We start from the raw sequence: 17,944 nt of genomic DNA, 5'->3' as shown, positions 1-17,944 counted from the left end.
CGCAACCCAAAGTCTGAAGGGAGGCAGCCTGTAAGTACCTAGGTCCTGACTTTGAATCAAATATAGGTACTAAGACCTTTGTCTAGTGGGATACAATACAAAAGACTCCTCCTGCATAGGTGAACTTCTCTCGAGTCGAGTCATGGTCAAATACATAGGCACCTATGGAGTGGTCATGCTTTACCGCTATTCCAGACCAGAACAGGTCGGATATCTGTGTGTTTGCATAGAGGATATCTCTTCTTTTGTTTTGGATGGGCATACATAAGTACTCGGGTATTGAATCTGGCTTCCAGGAGGTACACAAGAAGATCATTGCTGCGTAGTGAATGTCATTGTATGCTGTATGCTTCTATCAAAATTTCTTTCTTTTTGAAACTTTCTTTTTCATGCTTTCTTCAAAGCCTAAGTCCCAATATACAGAAAGTGGTATTATTGATATTTTCTCATCCATTACATGCGTACATACAACATACCTCACATACATACATACGTACCCACTGGCATGCTCATGATCGATTAGAGAAAAATAAAACACCAAAGCATAGAAAGAAAGCATCGCTTGCTTCGCATGATGTATGTATACCATACCGCACCTCCCTCTCGCTCTTACCCGGGACCAAAGGGTTACCAGGGGTATTTATCAATTCAATTCTTCAAGATGGATTAGATCATTACGCCCCGGAGCCAGTTCCACCTCCACTCTCTGTCCCGCTCTGCTGTTGTTGTTGTTGTTGATCCCTTCGTCTCTCCCTCTCCCTCATCCTCTCTTTCTGCTCCTTCTGAGCGGTACTGCCCCCGTCTCCGTTCACACCATTGCCACCAGAAGTAGTAGGCGCCGGAGTAGCGCCAGCAGTATTACCACCACCACCGGCGGCAGCAGCAGCCTTTCTCCTCGCCTTCTCCTTATCCCTCGCAGAGGCCGTGCCTCTCCTCCTCCGTGTGGGCTGATAAACATCGTTAAAGTTCATGACGACGCCCAGGAACCGCATGTCCACGTCCGGCTGGTACGCCAGGTCCCCGAGGAGGATGTTCAACCGGGAGCGGAAGTCGGCGGCGAGGTCGCGGAGGCGGGTCCGCAGGGACGGGAGCATGTGGTCGTCCGCAGAGAGGTCGTGGAGGTTATTACCTCCGAGAAGAGGGTTCGGGGTGTTCAGATCGTCGAAACCGGCGAGGTTCTCGAGATGGGGGGTCGCGGCGACGGAGGGGGTGGCCGCGGATGCGGACATGGATTTTTTGTGGCCTCCCAGTCCGGGTCCTGATCCTGGTCTGCTTTTGGGGTATAGATCCCGCTCCGTGACGCCCCAGCGCCCTTGCGCGGTGCGGGTTTCGATCTTCGCGCTGAGTTCTTGTCTGCGGGTGAATTCGGCCACGGAGAACGAGTACAGTCCGTCGACGGCATCTTTGTAGGCGAGCATGATCTTCAGGATCTGGTGCAGTTGGCTGAGGAAGCTCTCCTCGGGCTGCTTGCTGGACGAGGAAGATGAGCTCCGCGAAGATGCTGAAGAGCCCAGGAGACCCTTATGTGTGATGGAGTTGAGATACTTCGTGTGAGCCTCGATCAGGTCGTCGAGCGTGCACCCGGGCTTCGAGATAGCGGCTTGCAGCTGGTCCCAACTGGCCTCGATGACTTCGAACAGAATGTAATACTGCAGCTGACAGACGAAGTGGATCATCTCTGCGATGACACACCGCGCGCGCTTCCAGTCGGCGCCGACCTTGTCATCGACGCTACCGAGCACCCCTCTGGCACCTGTCATGCACCGCCGCCAGGTGCTACCTAGCGCAAACTCGACACGCTTCACGCGCCACAGGAAATTGAAGACCTTGAGGTATTGTGTCGAGCCCCACGGCGTGATGACGACGTCAACAGGGGCATCGATCTTGTACTCGAGCGTAAAGCAATCCCAACCGATCTCGCCATGGCTGAGCTCCAGCATGCGCGCATCCAGACGGCGAAGCACATCGGGCGGGTCGTACTGCGCATTTGACGAGCGAATGGCGTGTTCCAGCTGGGCGGTAAGAGTGTGCCGGTATTGGGAGTTTGCCGGACGATCGAGGTTCGAGGCAAGCGATTCCATCAGCAGAGCAATGAAGTCTCCTTGGCCAAGCAGGAGATACTTCTTCAACGCCCTCAAGTGATCGAAGAGCTTGAACTTGGTATCCATGAGGTGGATCAACCGCGCCATGGTCGTCTTGTAAGCTTCATCGATAGATATCTCCAAGCTCGCCGTGTCGCCATACCGCAGCTCCTTGGACGCCTCCTTGGAATACGCTTCGACCCACGCGGAGTCACCACAACCGTATCTTATAAAGTTCAATGACTTTCCGATCAAAAACACCTTCTTTGCGAACTCTTGCGTGATGATGGAAGGAATCATGTCATCATCCAGCTTGTACTTGTCCTCCCAGACACTGGTTGCAATCCGTCGCGGATCGGTGCTGGGTCTGAACTCCGGCTCCACGACGAAGAACTCCTGATACGGATCTGACAGCTCACCATCGTAGATCCACTGTCGCAGCATGTCGTAAAATGGTCGCGTTACATGGTTAAGGAGTCGTTCCGCAAAGGCGCAGACAAAGGGATCTCCGTGTGAGGATGAGAAGCCATGTATCAACGAGATCAATTGACCTCCTTTCTTGTCTGTAATCGAGTTAGGACTGTTCAATTCTTAAGAAAAAAAAAGGAGATAGATGGATAGATAGACAATCGACTTACTTTGAGCCTCCTCAACCATCAAACTCATCAACCGCAACGCCATCGTAGCATCCCTTGTCCAGATCACACAGCGCTTCAGCGTAACACCGCCCTTGACCACGCCTTTTGGTTCATTCGGGTCCGTCACTGCAGCCAACGCCCTCCTAATCTCACCTTCCAGCGTTGCAACCAAGCCCAGATACGAACGGAGCTCATTTCCGACTGCGGCTCGCAGACTCTGACTGATCAGTCCGCCATCGGAGCCCTCCACGAACGTCGACAGCCCCCTGTACAGCAAGCACGGCTCAGCTAGAGAGTGTAGAAGCGAGACGATCGGAATCGGCAGCGTCTGCGGTAACTTGAGAATCGACGGCGACGTAAACTCCAGGTTGGTCGAAGACAAGCCCTGCAGATTAAACGGTAGGTCGCGCAGAAGTGTCGACTCGGGCGGCTTCATGGCCTTTAGGCCCATCTCCTCCGCTGCTGACGATCGTTTCTGAGGAAGGGGAGGAGAAGCAGGAGCAGAAGAGGACTGGCTCCCTTTCGCGGGTGTATCTCTCGTCGAGCGGCTGTCCGTTTGGGACCGACCGGGACGAGTCGTCTGTCTCACTGCTCCATCTGCTAGAGTCCGTCTCGGATCTCTCTCCTTCTCCTTTTGCAGCTTTTCCTTCTCCCGCTCCCTCTCTTTCTCCTTCCTCATCGAAGCATTCCTCTCAATCAATCCCCGCTGCGACACGGACGAACTGATCGCCGGACCCTCATCCACATCATCCCTCTTCGACATCCCGATCCCAGTACCCGTCGTCGTCCTCCCCCTGTTGCGCCCTTTGAACAGCATATTCTCCAGATTCCCCTCTTCCATCAAGGGAGTCCTGCTCCTTTCCGCCTCATCCTCATCGCCGGCAGCACCGGCACCATCGTCAGAATCCGAAAGCTTATACAGCAGATACAAGATCGCCCACTTCTGCCCCAACACCGGCTGCGTCAGCAGACGCGAGTACAGGTTCGAGAACCGCACCGCTTTATCCGGGCTCGCATTCTCCCGGAGCAACTTGCGCTTGATCAGGTCGGACGCATTGTTGATGTTATCCGCGGGGACTAGACTTCCCCGCCGACCAGCAACGCCGGCAGCAGGTGATGCAGCTGCGTCGTCGTTCGCAGTGTCGGTGTGGGTGTCGAGGATGCGCCATGCGCGCTCCAGGCTCTCGCGGTGACGCCGTTCCTCCGCAGCCGCGAGGGCATCTTCAGCTTCATCGTCGGAGTAGTTGACGTCGTCGCCCAGGGCGGAGAGGGAGAGGGGAGGGAGGAAAGAGTCGACGAGCTGGGAGAGGGCGTCGTCGATGCGGCGCGGGCGGGCAGAGGACGCGTGGTGGAAGGACATTGTCTCTTTTCCTCTTTCCTTCCCTATGTTCTACTCTGTGCAATTGACTATCCTCTTCACAACTGACAAATTGTCTGTTCTATGCGTTCACGATCTGAGGCCCAGCGCCCAAGTGTCGGTGATTCTTGGTATCGTTCGTATGCGAAAGTAGCAAGCGGACCGTGTCACGAGGCAGCGGTCGGGTCAGGCTCCTTCTCAGCCCGGTCTGGCGCGCAAAAACAAAGGAAGATGCAGCAGCAAGTCCCGACTGGAATTGCACATTTCGTCCCGTGGCTGTTTCGAGGTTGATTTATCGCATGGCGCGTTCCAGGAACAGCGGCCACGGTTGTGCGCCGAGCTTCTATCATATCAGAAGAGGGACGCGACTCGGGACCTTCCATGTGTTTGTCCTGTTTGGTCTCGGCAAGCCGGTTCCCCTGCCAAGCCCGTTATCGAGGACCCGGCGGACACCGCCCTTTGTCCTGTTCTCCTACATTGCCTACGGATTAGAAAACTGAGGATCAGAGCACGGAGTTGTTGAACTGTTCGCTCTTTTGTTTTTTTTTTATCAGTCCAAGGTGCCTAGCTAACATGTGCATAGCCAGCTGGAGCGGTCACGTAGCCGTCGGATCGAAAGCAAAATTGAGCCACCAGTACGCCGCCCAGGATTCATATACCTCAAACCGAGAAAAAGGCAGTGCGATGCCGTAGAATATCGAACAGGAGAATCGAAGGTCCTGGGGAGGAAAGTGTACTAATAAAAGATACAGAAAAAAAATCAAGCACAGCCAAACACCGGAAGCTCGACCTGGTCAAGAAAAAAAGGTTCACCGCCAATAGAAAACACACAGTAGAAAGGAAGGGAAAAGCAAAATATTAAGTCTTCGAACGAATCGCAGATTTTGCACGCCCTACAGGGTGAGAAATGATATCCATGCCATGTCCCACCGTCTTATCCTCCCCCATCCGCGTTAGTCCGTATACATCGTTAAAAGACCCACCCATGCCATAGCTCCGAGTGATGTCGTTTAGAAAAGATCGAAACAAAAATAATAAATTCGGGCATTTCCCCGTCACCCGGTGGAGGGAAAAAAAACTGTCCCGCGCGCTGTGAGCAAAGGGTTTCTTTCGAATGAGTAGAGTCAACAGAGTCAAAGACCGAACTTTTGGCTATCATTAGGCATTTCGTTGGTCATCATGTCGGTAAGACACCCATTTCTATCTCCGCATACCCTGGGTAGGGATTGGGGCCCCCGGCTGCATTCCCATATTATTGGCAATATTGTACGGGTGTGGATCGAATCCCGCTGACATGCCGTTCATCATGAGTGGACCAAGTCCCTGGGCCTGTGATACAGGGCAATCTTTGTGAGCCAAAAGCAAGGTTTTGAGGTTGACAATCTCTTCACGAAGCTGGGTGACTGTTGCGGTAAGCGCATCATTCTCCGAGGTGAAAATTTCAACCTTGGCCTGGAGGTTCGCGAGCCATTGCTTCTTGCGCTGTCGGCACTTGAGAGCGGCAACACTGTGGAGGAGACAGACGGTTAGAAACCATTCACAACGGAAGTGAATCCTCGACTAGAATGAGTGGCTCACCGATTCCTTTCCAGGAAGTTCTTCCTCTTCTCTTCGTCAGTCATCTTCTTGGTGTCAGTCTGATGCTTCTTCTCTTCCTTCTTCTCTTCCTCTTCCTCCTCAGATTCGCCCTGCTCAAGGTTGGGGTCGACATTTGCGGACCCGTTGTTGCCCTTTGCCTTCTTACTCGGGCCCTTGGCGGGTGAATCTTCCGCTTTCCGCCGTCCGTTAGAAGGAGTGGTGGTTTTTGTCGATGTGTTCTTCTTGCCGCCCTTGCCTTTGGCGGCCGGCTTGGCCTGCTCACCTTGCGTGTCTGAGCCGTCGCCACTCATTTCCCGACCACTGCCGGTCGAGCCATTGACGGCGCGAGAGCCCCGCTTAGCGGCATTAGCGTCCTGCGGCTGCTCTGGTACTTTGTTCTGAATAGTCTGCGGCGGGATAGAGGATTGAGTAGGAACAGAAAACTGGTTGTTGCTGGCCTGGCCACCCTTGGCCAGCATGAACAGCCCATTGGCCGCATCAGCAGCGTCATGGTGAGTAAACGGATCAACCGTAGCCGGCTGAGGGGCTTTGGTGTCCATGGTGGTAATCTGGTTAAGCTGGTCCGACTCGGTGGTCGGGTTAGATGTGGGAGCACTAAGGCCGCTCTTCTTCGCCGCATTCAGGGCAGTACGGTGGAACTCGAGAGTCGATGGTGTCGCACCACCGCTCTGCAGTTGCTGGAGGATCGCCTGGGAGTTAGGGCTCGGGGCCGGGAACATCGAACCCCCTCCACCGGGAGTCAGGCCAGTCCGCAGAGAGGACTCGTTAGGTGTGGGAAAGCCCCTGGCGATGCTGTCAAAGTAGTCCCCGCTGGAACCCGCCGGGCCAGCCAGCATCGCAGGGCTCAGAGGCCCCGAGCGTAGCGAGTTGGACCAGTTGTAACCGGCAGAGCTGGTCCCCGGCAGGGCAGGCGACTCGATGGACGCAACGGGCGGCAGCAGTGACTTGCCCGGAGTCGCACTCGACGGGTTGCTAAACGACTGCTCGAAGGGATTGGGCTCGAGGGAGAAAGGGTTGTGGACGGAGTTGAAGTAGTCGGGCGTGTCAGCGGCGGTGGTGACCGTCGGCCGTGGAGGGGGCGCCAGCGTCTGCGCGGAGTCTACATCGGGCTTCTGGTCTTTGGTCTCGGTGGACGGGGCCTGCGAGTCTGCGACAGCCAGGTTAGCGCAAGTGCACGGGAGGAGAGAAAATTTTCCAGCACCAACAGCATACCCGACGAAGGGACTGCGTTGGACTGAAGAGGAGACCCCGTCTTCGCATTGTCTGCGACAAAGAGAGTCAGAGGGCTGTCCGATAACCATCCCAGTCGATAAGGGTAATCGTGAGGTCATCCCGAAGGGCAGTCGCGACTGTGAGCATCGCGAGGGATTGAGGCGGACGACCATGCCGGAAGAGGAAGAAAAAAACCCAAAGCAGAAAGGGGCCGGGGCAGGACGAGGCGAGGCAGGGGAATTGAAGAGGTATACGAACCTTCCGACTTCAACCCGTTCTTTTTGGCGTCCATGGGGGATGGTGTACTGCGGAGTGGACGAGAACAGATACGCGGTGATAAACCCTCCGGGGCACGGCAGCAGACCTCGATCTGGGGGGAGGGAAGGGGGACTGAGGCCGCGACGACCAGGAGAGCGAAAGAACGTGTGGCGATGACAGCAGCAGTGACGAGGAGGACGAGGACGATATAGAAAAGAAAGGCCGCCGGCCGGAGACTCGACCTCTGGGGTTCGTGTATGGGCAGGTGTTGGTAGAGAGGGAAGGGGAGAGAGTTGTGACGTAGTCGGGCTTAAGAGGGCGTTGGGGGCGTGCGAGAGGGGAGACTCAGAGTCGGTCGGGGAGCGCACCGGGTTAGCTAAGCCTGCCACCGGTGGACCGTGGGAACTGGGACAAACAGTTCCACCGTACACACGATTTATGCACGCCTTACTTGGAACCTGGAGACGGGCGTGCGGGAGTCTCGACCAATGGGCCGGGAGGCTGCCCGGACACGCGCGGACCTGGGTGGAAAGAAGATAAAAAACCAGGAAAAGTCACAGGGCTGGACGATTAAAAGGCCAAAGGAATGTATGTGCCTCAGGGCTGGCGCGACACACGACGGTATGCGCAACCACGCTCTGTACTGTACCTCGAACTGGATGCACGCTGAGAAGAGGAGAAGAGTTGCGGATGAGATCACGGTGACGACGACAGGAATTTTTTAGGTGCGGGCGACCTCGACTCGGCGGCCGGGTCGCTGGGCCTAGCGCGCCGCCCTCATTGGTCCGTGGGGATGCCGGCCACTCAGCGCGCGCCCTCCGCGCCCTCAAGAACGGAACGTTGAAATAGAGGGCGAATGGCGTTCGGCGGGCTGCACCGTTGGTCTCTTCGCTCGCTCGCTTCTGGCCCTTCTGCGCCTCTCAGGGGTGGCCACCTGCCCGTGATTGGCCCGTCGTGGATGACGCAATGCTTTCCTAAAAAAACACTGGTACGCCGTCCAGCCCACTCCGGCCGGGTTGAGGTCACGTGATTCATGAGGATCGACTGATCCGGCATGTGCTGGCTGGCATCTTGCCTGTTTCTGCTGCTCCATGTTGTCCGCCGTCTTACTCGGGAAGGAGAGAAGATATGGCAGCGTAAATCCGGTAGTCTTATATGCTCTAATGGTAAGAAGCATTTACCGTCTTTCGCCCGCTTCCGTCCGGGCTGCTCTCTGATCAACATCCGATCAACACCCTCCGATCGTGATGTGCCGGCCCCTGCAGTGTCGCGTGCTCCGATCCTTCGAAGTAATCCACAATAACAGCCAAGGGAAGCAAGACGCAGGTACGGCCTGCAGACACGGTTCCAGAAGCCATGGCTTGACTGTTTCCCCTGTCTGCATTGAAATGATGACGATGGCCGCGAAGAACTTTTTGCTTGGGGTCCAGCATCATTCCTTTTGGCCTGAACCTTATCACCACTTCGAGTCTTGTCTGCAAAGTCTCTTGGAGTTCTTCTCCTCGTGATCGCCTGTTATTTGGTGCAGTGCTCCATGAAAACAGTCGAGATTATATGATTTGTTTTAGTTGTCGATACGGAGTAGCTCCATGCCTACATCTTCCCACCGTTGGTAGCTGCGTAGGGACCGTTTTTATCTTATCTCTAGTCTAGGAAATTAGGTATAGGTGCTTGGTACATAGCGTATTCCAGAACCCCAGGTTCTGTGTTTGTTCTCCTTTCTTCTCCGCATTTGCGACATCCCTGCCATCTGACAAATGTGGATCATACAGGGGGGAAGGATTTCACTACTGATGTCATCTGTAATCTTGTTTCGAATGCTAGCATGACACATGACACCTGCCCCTCCCCCTCCAAACCCCTCCTTTCCCCAGCTGAACCACGGCACAAGGAGGTATTGTTGGATACAGCTAATGCTTACATTTTGTAGCTCCATCATTCGACACCTGGCTAAAGACACCTCATGGCAACTTTATATTGGAACCATTGAAGAAGACATCGTGGTCGAAAGCGACTCCTGGTGAGATCTGGGTATTAAATTGAGAATTGTAGTTTCGCAAGGGATGTGCAACCACATGCATAATATCATTGCCGCTTCCTGTTCTTCATCGTGAACAATGAAGTCGAATGTCTTGAATACAGCTATAGTTTCTATTTACATCATGAGGAGAAAGAAGCCTTACATTCCTCAACAGTAAAAAGAAAGGGAAATGAGCTCATCTCCGTGATAACCCATTGAACCCCCCCCCCATATCATATCATAACCTTCTCAAGGTCGCAGATGACCTCTCGCTTCGCTATGTCAAATACCCAGTGTCAAATTCTCGCCCTTCCGCTTATCATCGGATGATGATGTTTCCTGTTCGTTCATACTGCAAGCAGTCGCAGTAATGAAGACGCCATCAAGCCAGACACTCCCCAACCTCGGTGCTGTACTGTACGTACGGAGTTTACCCATCCACGCATCAAAGACCAGACAGTCTCATTCCTCCCGGACGCCTTCGAGCCAGGCAGCGAAACGTCGGGCGCAAGAATAAGAATTGAACATTGAAAGACTCGACTCGAAATTATGTAATAACTACTACCTCCTAGAGCACCTATCCTATTTTTTAACCCTCTTCGTCCTTTATTTTTTTTCCTTCCTTGCCGCGGTCACGTACATGTACGTATAGTACTACCCGTTGAAGAACCCCGAGGCATATCAGAAAGCTTCAGGAGGACATCCGCAACAGATCATGCGTTCTTACCAGGAAATCGATGCTACATCAACTCAACTTCAGCACGTTCCGTATTTAATGTTAAATGTAGTCATGGCTCCGAGGGGGCTCAGAATCTATCTATCCCCCGGGGTCTCAATGACTGCCTCTCGTATCTCTCCCGCAATGACGGTTAACAGATGGACAATGGGTGGGTGCCCAAAGGTACAAGCCATGATGTCAATAAATACGCCGAATGTATGTCTCTCTGACACCCACATACTGCAGGCTGAAATCTACATGAGTACGTGGACGGCGACCCTAAGACTCTAAATACTCCGTACAGTACTTCCACGAGCCTTACCGCTCTGCTCCCGAACGCTGGCTCGATCCGATATCGATCGACTCCGCAAGGAAGCCAGCTAGTCGTTCTCACCTTGGTCCCAGGGCATGTTTGGGGAAGTAGTTAGTGGAGAAAAAAAACCCCTCTAACCGTCAGGTGGCCATCGACTTGAACTGAATTTTGCTCTGCCCAACTCTGCTTATATGGAGATGTGATTGGTTGCTGGGCAAGATGCACTGGAAGTACAGTCTGCAGCTCGTCAGCAAGGGCTCAGACTGGGGGACGATAGAGTTGAATTCATTGCATGTGGCGGACGCCCGACCTCTTCGTTCGTTTTCACACGAGGGAACACTTCTCGATACGAATCCTTAATTCCTATTACAGACAATTGATTGCTGACCGATGTGCTTCGTAAATCTGTAAGTGACTACACCAAGCGTGAAGTAGGGCGTCCGCGATGCATTCACGGCAATGAATTTCTCTCTTCCGTGTCATTCTCTCACCTTGTTGTGGGAGGATGTCTGGCTGCCACATGAGGAAATGTTATGGCAGGCAAGGTCAGGTGCCCAGCCCTAACCCTGATCCTTAAGCTTCAGGTCGGTTGTCTGGGACGACCTATACCTCCGACAGATAACATTTTTGCGGTTAAATATGATAAAGCTGCTAGGGGTTTTAGTTGAGGATACCTTACTCACGGCTTCTCTTTCTGCCAATAAGTGGATGCTAAATAGGTAAAGCCATCTAGGGGCAAAGCCCAGCGACAATTCCCGTGGAAGATGAACTCCGATTCCTCAATCAGGTATCTACCTACCTATTTATGCATTTTTTTGAGGGTCAAGATAGGTTAACTAGGTAAAATAAGTGAAATAGGATCTAAAATAGCAAAAAATGACATAGTATCCATGTCATCCATACCCTTTAGATCATGTATCCTCTTCAAGTGCTGAAAAGAGACCGTTTATAGTTCATATTTTCAGGACCCGAATGGAGCTTTCTGAATGGTCAGATCAGACTAAAATTCCACCAGTCAGCAATAGGTCTGCGATGGCCGTAATATATGGCTGACAGAATCTCAGCTAGGACCTCTCCGCGGTCAGACGCTCACTGAGGTCCCACAGACGCTGCGCGGCAATTTCATTCATAGCAAACGGAGCTGCCTCCGTGATCTGGCAGTTGTCGAGATAAGCACCTGGGGACTCTGTTGAGCAATTAATCTCCCGTGCATTGCAGGGTGTCTGTGCCGATCACATGGCAGTATTACCATACTTACCTTTGAGCTTTGGATCCAAAGCAGCAACCAGGATTGTGGCAACAGCCTGGTAGCTGTCTTCATAGGTACGAGATTAGAAATCTGGTCGACAACCGCCTTATCCATATGGCGCCACAGATCCGTCAAAGCAGCTATTGGTATTATTTAGAAATTCCGGTCTTGATGCGGAAAGGATCAAAGCTAAGACATACCCCCTGGATTAACGGAAAAAGCTGCAATGCCTTCTGATTTGAAACGTTTAGATAATTCGATGGCGTGAAGAATATTTGCCGTCTTAGACTGGCCATATGCGATAGGTGGAAGATAGCCAACCCCCCAGGGAACTCCGAAGGCTTCGCATGCAGCCCGTGCAGGCTGTTCTTCCTCTGGAATCTCCATTTTGTCAAAATTATAGTCGGAGAACCGGATAGGCGACAGCGCATGCCCGTTACTAGTCAGATTCACAATCCGAGCGCCGGAGAGCTTGGCTTTGGTCAGATTGACAAAGAGGAAGTGACCAAGATGGTTGGTTGCTAGATGTAGCTCCACCCCAGCCGGGCTCAATGTCCGTTTGGGGATGTTCATCACTCCGGCGTTATTTATCACGATATCGATAGTTGGCTCTGCGTAGCCGACAACGGTAGCTGCTGCCTCTCTGATTAACTGGATAGATACCAGATCAAGCTTGAGAAGGCGATACGCGACATTATACTAAGAATATGGGAGGCTTTTGATGGCTTTTTCCACCTTGGAAATATCAGGACCGGTGAGTATGGTAAGCGCAGGCGCATATGGCAGGATAGCTGTCAGCGGGCAGCGCCGAAGCCCCCTGGCCTAACACCGGTGACAAGGACTGAGGGTATTGCGATTAGTAGAGGGGATCACTGTGCAGAGACTAACACGTCAACTCACTGGTTTTACCGCGAATCTGGTCGGCAAATGCAGCGGCTACGTCGCTGGCCTCAGTCTTACCATCGAACTTCGAATGAGTAGCCATAGTGATGTAGGTAGTTGGTACTGACTTCGACAAAATGGATGAGGAGTAAATGAAACCAACCAGGAGGTCGGTCCCAGGTACACGGGGAATGAAAAGTAGAAGAGTCAAGAGAATATAATGTCGTGGTGGACTTTAGAATGGTTGGTTGGGTATCAGATGATAGGTAAGTACCTAACTCTCTCGATGGCGTTCCCTCTTTATTCAACTCCGACGGCAAGCGTCTCCGCAGCTCTCCAGGAAACCATGAGTATTTAAAAACTTTCCAAACCGACTAGCCTGGTCAAAGCAGGATAGGCTACATTGTTTCTGGCCAAGAGAATGGAAGAAATCCTCGTTCATGACGGGGCCCCGGACGGAGCTTACCAAGTCGCCGGTCCTTAACGCCGGTTGCGCAGAAGCTTGTGGTCAAGGTTGAAGTGCGCAAATGTAACCGAAGAACTGGGAGATCAAACATGAGCCACATGGAATAGGAGGAGGGCGGGGTGGGGGACAATTCTCTGCCCACCACCGTCAGATGTTGCCTGCAGCTGCAGAGACAGCACGATCATCCCCTGTGGGCTTGTCGTTTTCAAACGTAGTCGTCAGTTCTGTAGACGAAAGTTCTTGCCATAACTAGCCATGAGAGTGGAAAGCTGCAATAATTATATACATACTATTACATTTCATCCCTTATATGAAGTTCCCCGTATTACTTGAAGGTTGCCCACGGAACGGTGTCCATCCTTCTAGGTACTTCTGAAGCCCTGACTACTCAAACCTGGTATAGATTTTCACTGGACGCATCAATTATAATTAGCTTGAACTGATCAGTGAGTTCATTCTTCTTCAGATATGTCGGAAACACAATGGCTACATTTGTCATGCAATCTCTGAGATGTGAAGTTGCCGCAATAGACACTTTCTTTCCATTTCAACTGTTACTGTCTTGATCTCATCTTCCTCGCTGTTAGATGTCAGATATCGTGCCCTGAGATCTTCCTCTACAATTTCCCATTTTCTCCTATATCCATATCTTGTGACCAACCCATCACGATGCAGTGCAGAACGGAGTAGCGTCGTTAAGGAATAACAATGAATGAATATCTAGTCTGGACATGGAAGCCGTCCTTGACCTAACTGATAAAGGGCTTACTGTAGAAGGACTGACCTGGGATAATCGTGCTGAGGTAATATGCTGACTAAAGCAAACGACCACGACCAGGGATTATTGTAAGCCCAAAAAGTTCTCTTCAACTAGCCAACAGACTCTTGCATGGGATGGAATGGGCTACTAGGTACCTGATAGCAGTGGCCGAGAGTCAGATCTACGAACATCACATTTGAAAGGGGGGGGTTATACCCGGAGGCCGGAGCGGTCCAGCTTTGGAATGAACCGAATTAGGAAGCCACAACCAAGTGCAAATGAGGACCGAGTCATCACTATGGAGCCCGACCCTAGAAGTACGTATATCCGAACGTTTGTCCTACAAGAGAACTCGAGTCTCTGTGTTCAAGCTGATTGTTTTTGAATGTGTACTAATAGACAGAAGGCAATAGCACCAGATATAGATCGTCAAAGGGACTAAGACGAGTGCACAATCTATAGATAGAATCTCAATGTTAGTCTGTCATATTTGTAAAAGCTTTTATACATATAAATAGCGAAGATAACACTTTGCAAGAGGCCTCCGCAGCGACTTCTCTAAGGAATAGCAGCCAGACTATTCGACCTTCCTGCTGCTCCCATTACCAGTTGATCACACTGATGACATAAATCCTAGGAGCTACCAAGAATCCTTCACTCTCCTTGCAAACCATCCTCCCTAAGGATTACACAACATCACGAACCCCGGTATGTCGAATAATTCCACGGTCCCAAAAGCACGGGTACATGATAATGCCGCCATCCCTCCTCACCTTCTCGGCCACGCCCCCGGACAGTAAACTTTACCTCCACCTCGGGCCAGAAGCTCTCGACACCCTGCGCCTCGTACCACGGTCCGACCTCGAACCGGAGGGACCAGTTTGTCTTTGTGTCTGCGGTAGGTAGAGCGGAGAGCACTGCGGGAACGGTAGTGGAGGTCGTCTGGGACAAGGGCGTCCAGGTCGAGATGCGCCCGTCGGAATTGGTAGTTGCGTGGAATGCAATCGGGTCCTGACCCGTGCTGCTGGAAGCGGAGGAGAGGAGGGTGAGAGTGACGGGGAGGTTCGCGGCCGGCGTGCCAGTTAGGGTGTTAAGCACGTGGCAAGTGATGGGGTCGCGGGCCATGGATATCGTTGTTGTTGTTGTTGTTGTTGAAGTTGATATGGTGGATGAAGTTGGAGCTGAGGTCGGAGATGGTTCTGATCGCTCCGGGGAAGATGAGTCGAGTTGCTGCTGGTAGAGTGTCAGGCGGTCTGTGACTTTATCCAATTGGCCAGATAGAGATTGGCTCTCGCCTCTGTCCTCCATAAACGTAAAACAAGGTCCTTATTAGTCTATTAGGATGTTTTTGTGTGCGTTTCTGGGGGTTAGGAGGTATTTAACTCCGCAAGTGATGCATCGGAGACCTCCGACAGCTGTCGAACACTAGGTGGGGTCCGAGAGCTTGTTACACTCTTTGCGCGTGGTTCTGAAAAACATGAACGCAGACTTTAAGGATCTGGAACATTAGTTAAGCATAAAATATTTGTTTCAAGTTTGACAACCGATGCCTATTTGATTGCAGCCTTGATTCCATCACTCTTTGACCCCAATCAGCTTTGTGACGTCTGAAGCTAGATATGCGGAGTTATCGATAACGGCCTGCGCCACAGGGGGCACCAGTGCCAAGCCACAGCGGCGGCGACGTCAAGGGACAGGTGGGCGAAAAGCCACAGCAACGCCGGCTCACAACAATTCTCCAACTTGCGACTCAAAGCGCCGTTGATCAAGTACCATATCTCGGTACGTGTACCTGTCCTGTCGCACTTGTTTCATTTTATGCAATTGGGGCGGTTATAAGGGAGCTCTCTGCAAAATATCTCGCTCCCCGCTGGAAACCATCGCCCCGGAAAGCATGTGAAATCAGCAACTAACAGCTGTCCCCGAAGCAGACCTAGCAAGTCGCGCTGTCCAGTCTCTTAGCCGGTCCTTGGTGCTATAAGCTATATCGAAGCTCCGCTACCTATCGATACTCGAAACGTGTCCTGAACCACGGAACCTCGGGGCGTCTGAATAACAGCCTTCCGGAAACTTCAATCTGCGAGGTCCTACCGCGTGGTAGCTAGCTTGAGTACACTGGAACAGTACGTGGTAAACACATCCTCTAACAGCGCGTCCTCTTCGGTGTGCAAAGCATCCTTTCTTCGCACCACTGACCTCTTGAATCTTGCAGCCTGTCCTCCACCCCTTCTCCCTCCACGAATCCCACCATGTCCGACACTGCCCTCATCCATGAGGACGACCTTATGGAGCCCAGCCTCCAGTCCATCCTGGACCAGAAGACACTCCGCTGGGTCTTTGTTGGAGGTAAGGGAGGTGTTGGTAAGACGACTACTTCGTGTTCGCTCGCCATTCAGCTCGCCAAAGTCCGCAAGTCCGTATTGCTCATCTCCACCGACCCCGCGCACAACCTCAGCGATGCGTTCGGACAGAAGTTTGGCAAGGAGGCTCGGCTGGTTGATGGCTTCACCAACTTGAGCGCCATGGAGATTGATCCAAATGGGAGCATCCAGGATCTTCTGGCCGGTGGCGAGGGCCAGGACAATGATCCTTTGGCGGGGTTGGGAGTTGGCGGTATGATGCAGGATTTGGCCTTTAGTGTAAGTTCCACCGTGGATCGCAGTATAGACCTGTCTTTTATCGAGACTGCTAACTCGCGTAGATACCCGGTGTCGACGAAGCCATGTCCTTCGCGGAGGTCCTAAAGCAGGTTAAGTCCCTGTCCTACGATGTCATTGTATTCGACACCGCACCAACAGGCCACACGCTCCGCTTCCTCCAATTTCCCACCGTTCTTGAGAAAGCTCTGGCGAAGCTCTCCCAGCTCTCTAACCAGTTTGGGCCTATGCTGAACTCTATTCTGGGCTCTCGCGGCGGCCTGCCCGGTGGCCAGAACCTGGACGAGTTGCTGCAGAAGATGGAGTCATTACGCGAGACGATCAGTGAGGTGAACGCGCAGTTCAAGGACGCGGACCTGACCACCTTCGTGTGCGTCTGTATCGCGGAGTTCCTGTCTCTGTACGAGACCGAGCGTATGATCCAGGAGTTGGCCAGCTATCACATCGATTCACACGCTATCGTCGTCAACCAGCTCTTGTTCCCGAAGAAGGGAAGCGAATGTGACCAGTGCAATGCACGAAGAAAGATGCAGAAGAAATACCTTGATCAGATCGAAGAGTTGTACGAGGACTTCAACGTGGTGAAGATGCCGCTGTTGGTCGAGGAAGTCAGAGGGAAGGAGAAACTGGAGAAGTAAGTTATTTCCCTAGTCTTCCTCACTGTTGGTGAGTTGGTGCGATAGCTGATAACTAACCACGATATTGCGATGCAGGTTCAGTGAGATGCTTGTGCACCCGTATGTGCCACCAGAAACCGAATGAGCGAATGTCTAGAAACGAATTTGATGCAGATATCAGTGTTGCTATGAGGATGAGTCATGAAAGAATAGATATTAATTGAAGAAAAGCCGTCATTGACGCTGTATATCCATTTTACCTTCATCTTTATTATTGTCCTACGTATCGCCATCCCCGCCTCTCTCCTCATTGCATTGCTTCGCAATAGTTGTCTTCCCTGGATAGAAGACTCGGCTCTACGTATTCTAAGCTGCGTAGCCGCTCTGCTCTCCTTTCTCCACTTGCCGTCAAGTTTCTTGCCTTCGCCTCATCTTTGCCTTGACAATATCTTGCCACCCCGCCTCACTCTAAAACGGCCGCAGCCAGCACGCCTGCCTAACACTTCCACCCACCGAGACTCCGCTCTGCAAAAGAAAGCCGATCATTTACCCACTTTCAGGGAACACCATTGGAAGCCTCAGAGTTTCGATAATTTACCCGGAGGGTGTATGTAAAGAGCGCAAGAGGTCGGTTCGAGTTCAGTCCAGCTGAGGCGGTTTCTATTGTTTTTGTTTTCTATCAGGAACTACTAGATAGTATCAGGTGCCTGGGCAGTCATATGACCATTAATTAAGCTGTTTTTTTCCTAGGTGTTAGTTTTTTAGGCACACAGCTGATCGTTCATCTCATCGACTGGCTACTGCGCTGGGTGCTAGGTGATATGACTGCAACCCTTGGTCCCGTCCGTCAATCAGGAGAACTGGAAATGAAACGATGATCTTGACACCCACCCGTTCGTCTCTAGACACAGTTCCTTTTTCACCCTTGAAATAATGGCTCTGCGGTAGTAATGATGTGATGATGTCCAGGGCGCAGAAAACTAAGGCTGGATGGATAGCCACATAGCATAACATACGCATCTTACCGGGTGATTTTAGATTTTTGGGAAGTCGGCCTTCGATTTTGTTGTTCTTGGTATTCTTCGAAGTGAGGTAATTAGGGGGGATGAAGGGGGAG

At 52.1% G+C, this 17,944-nt stretch overlaps 5 protein-coding genes across 5 annotated transcripts; 1 reads left to right on the top strand and 4 right to left on the bottom strand.

The window, feature by feature from the left end:
• Positions 1–674: 674 nt before the first annotated feature.
• Positions 675–4,079, bottom strand: VTN00DRAFT_1752 (uncharacterized protein; the record flags this gene model as incomplete). Its single annotated transcript, XM_069427894.1, has 2 exons — positions 675–2,644; positions 2,720–4,079. The coding sequence occupies 2 exons, from the start codon at positions 4,077–4,079 to the stop codon at positions 675–677; spliced, it is 3,330 nt and encodes a 1,109-aa protein (XP_069292454.1).
• A 1,197-nt stretch (positions 4,080–5,276) lies between these two features.
• Positions 5,277–7,179, bottom strand: VTN00DRAFT_1751 (uncharacterized protein; the record flags this gene model as incomplete). The annotated part of the gene is made up of 3 exons (XM_069427893.1): positions 5,277–5,583; positions 5,655–6,822; positions 7,146–7,179. 3 exons carry the CDS (start codon positions 7,177–7,179, stop codon positions 5,277–5,279), a joined length of 1,509 nt encoding a protein of 502 aa, XP_069292453.1.
• Positions 7,180–11,260: 4,081 nt separating this feature from the next.
• VTN00DRAFT_1750 (uncharacterized protein) lies at positions 11,261–12,430 on the bottom strand (the record flags this gene model as incomplete). Its single annotated transcript, XM_069427892.1, has 5 exons — positions 11,261–11,382; positions 11,455–11,511; positions 11,646–12,096; positions 12,273–12,286; positions 12,346–12,430. 5 exons carry the CDS (start codon positions 12,428–12,430, stop codon positions 11,261–11,263), a joined length of 729 nt encoding a protein of 242 aa, XP_069292452.1.
• Positions 12,431–14,249: 1,819 nt separating this feature from the next.
• On the bottom strand, positions 14,250–14,861 carry VTN00DRAFT_1749 (uncharacterized protein; the record flags this gene model as incomplete). The annotated part of the gene is made up of 1 exon (XM_069427890.1): positions 14,250–14,861. One exon carries the CDS (start codon positions 14,859–14,861, stop codon positions 14,250–14,252), a length of 612 nt encoding a protein of 203 aa, XP_069292451.1.
• Positions 14,862–15,802: 941 nt separating this feature from the next.
• Positions 15,803–16,972, top strand: VTN00DRAFT_1748 (uncharacterized protein; the record flags this gene model as incomplete). The annotated part of the gene is made up of 3 exons (XM_069427889.1): positions 15,803–16,192; positions 16,255–16,844; positions 16,924–16,972. The coding sequence occupies 3 exons, from the start codon at positions 15,803–15,805 to the stop codon at positions 16,970–16,972; spliced, it is 1,029 nt and encodes a 342-aa protein (XP_069292450.1).
• Between the last annotated feature and the right edge of the window lie 972 nt (positions 16,973–17,944).

This window comes from Thermoascus crustaceus, assembly GCF_041956765.1.
Source record: "Thermoascus crustaceus strain CBS 181.67 unplaced genomic scaffold VTN00scaffold_1, whole genome shotgun sequence".
NCBI lineage: Eukaryota > Fungi > Ascomycota > Eurotiomycetes > Eurotiales > Thermoascaceae > Thermoascus > Thermoascus crustaceus.
Note: the sequence above shows the minus strand (reverse complement) of the source record. Positions and strands in the feature narration are given on the sequence as shown.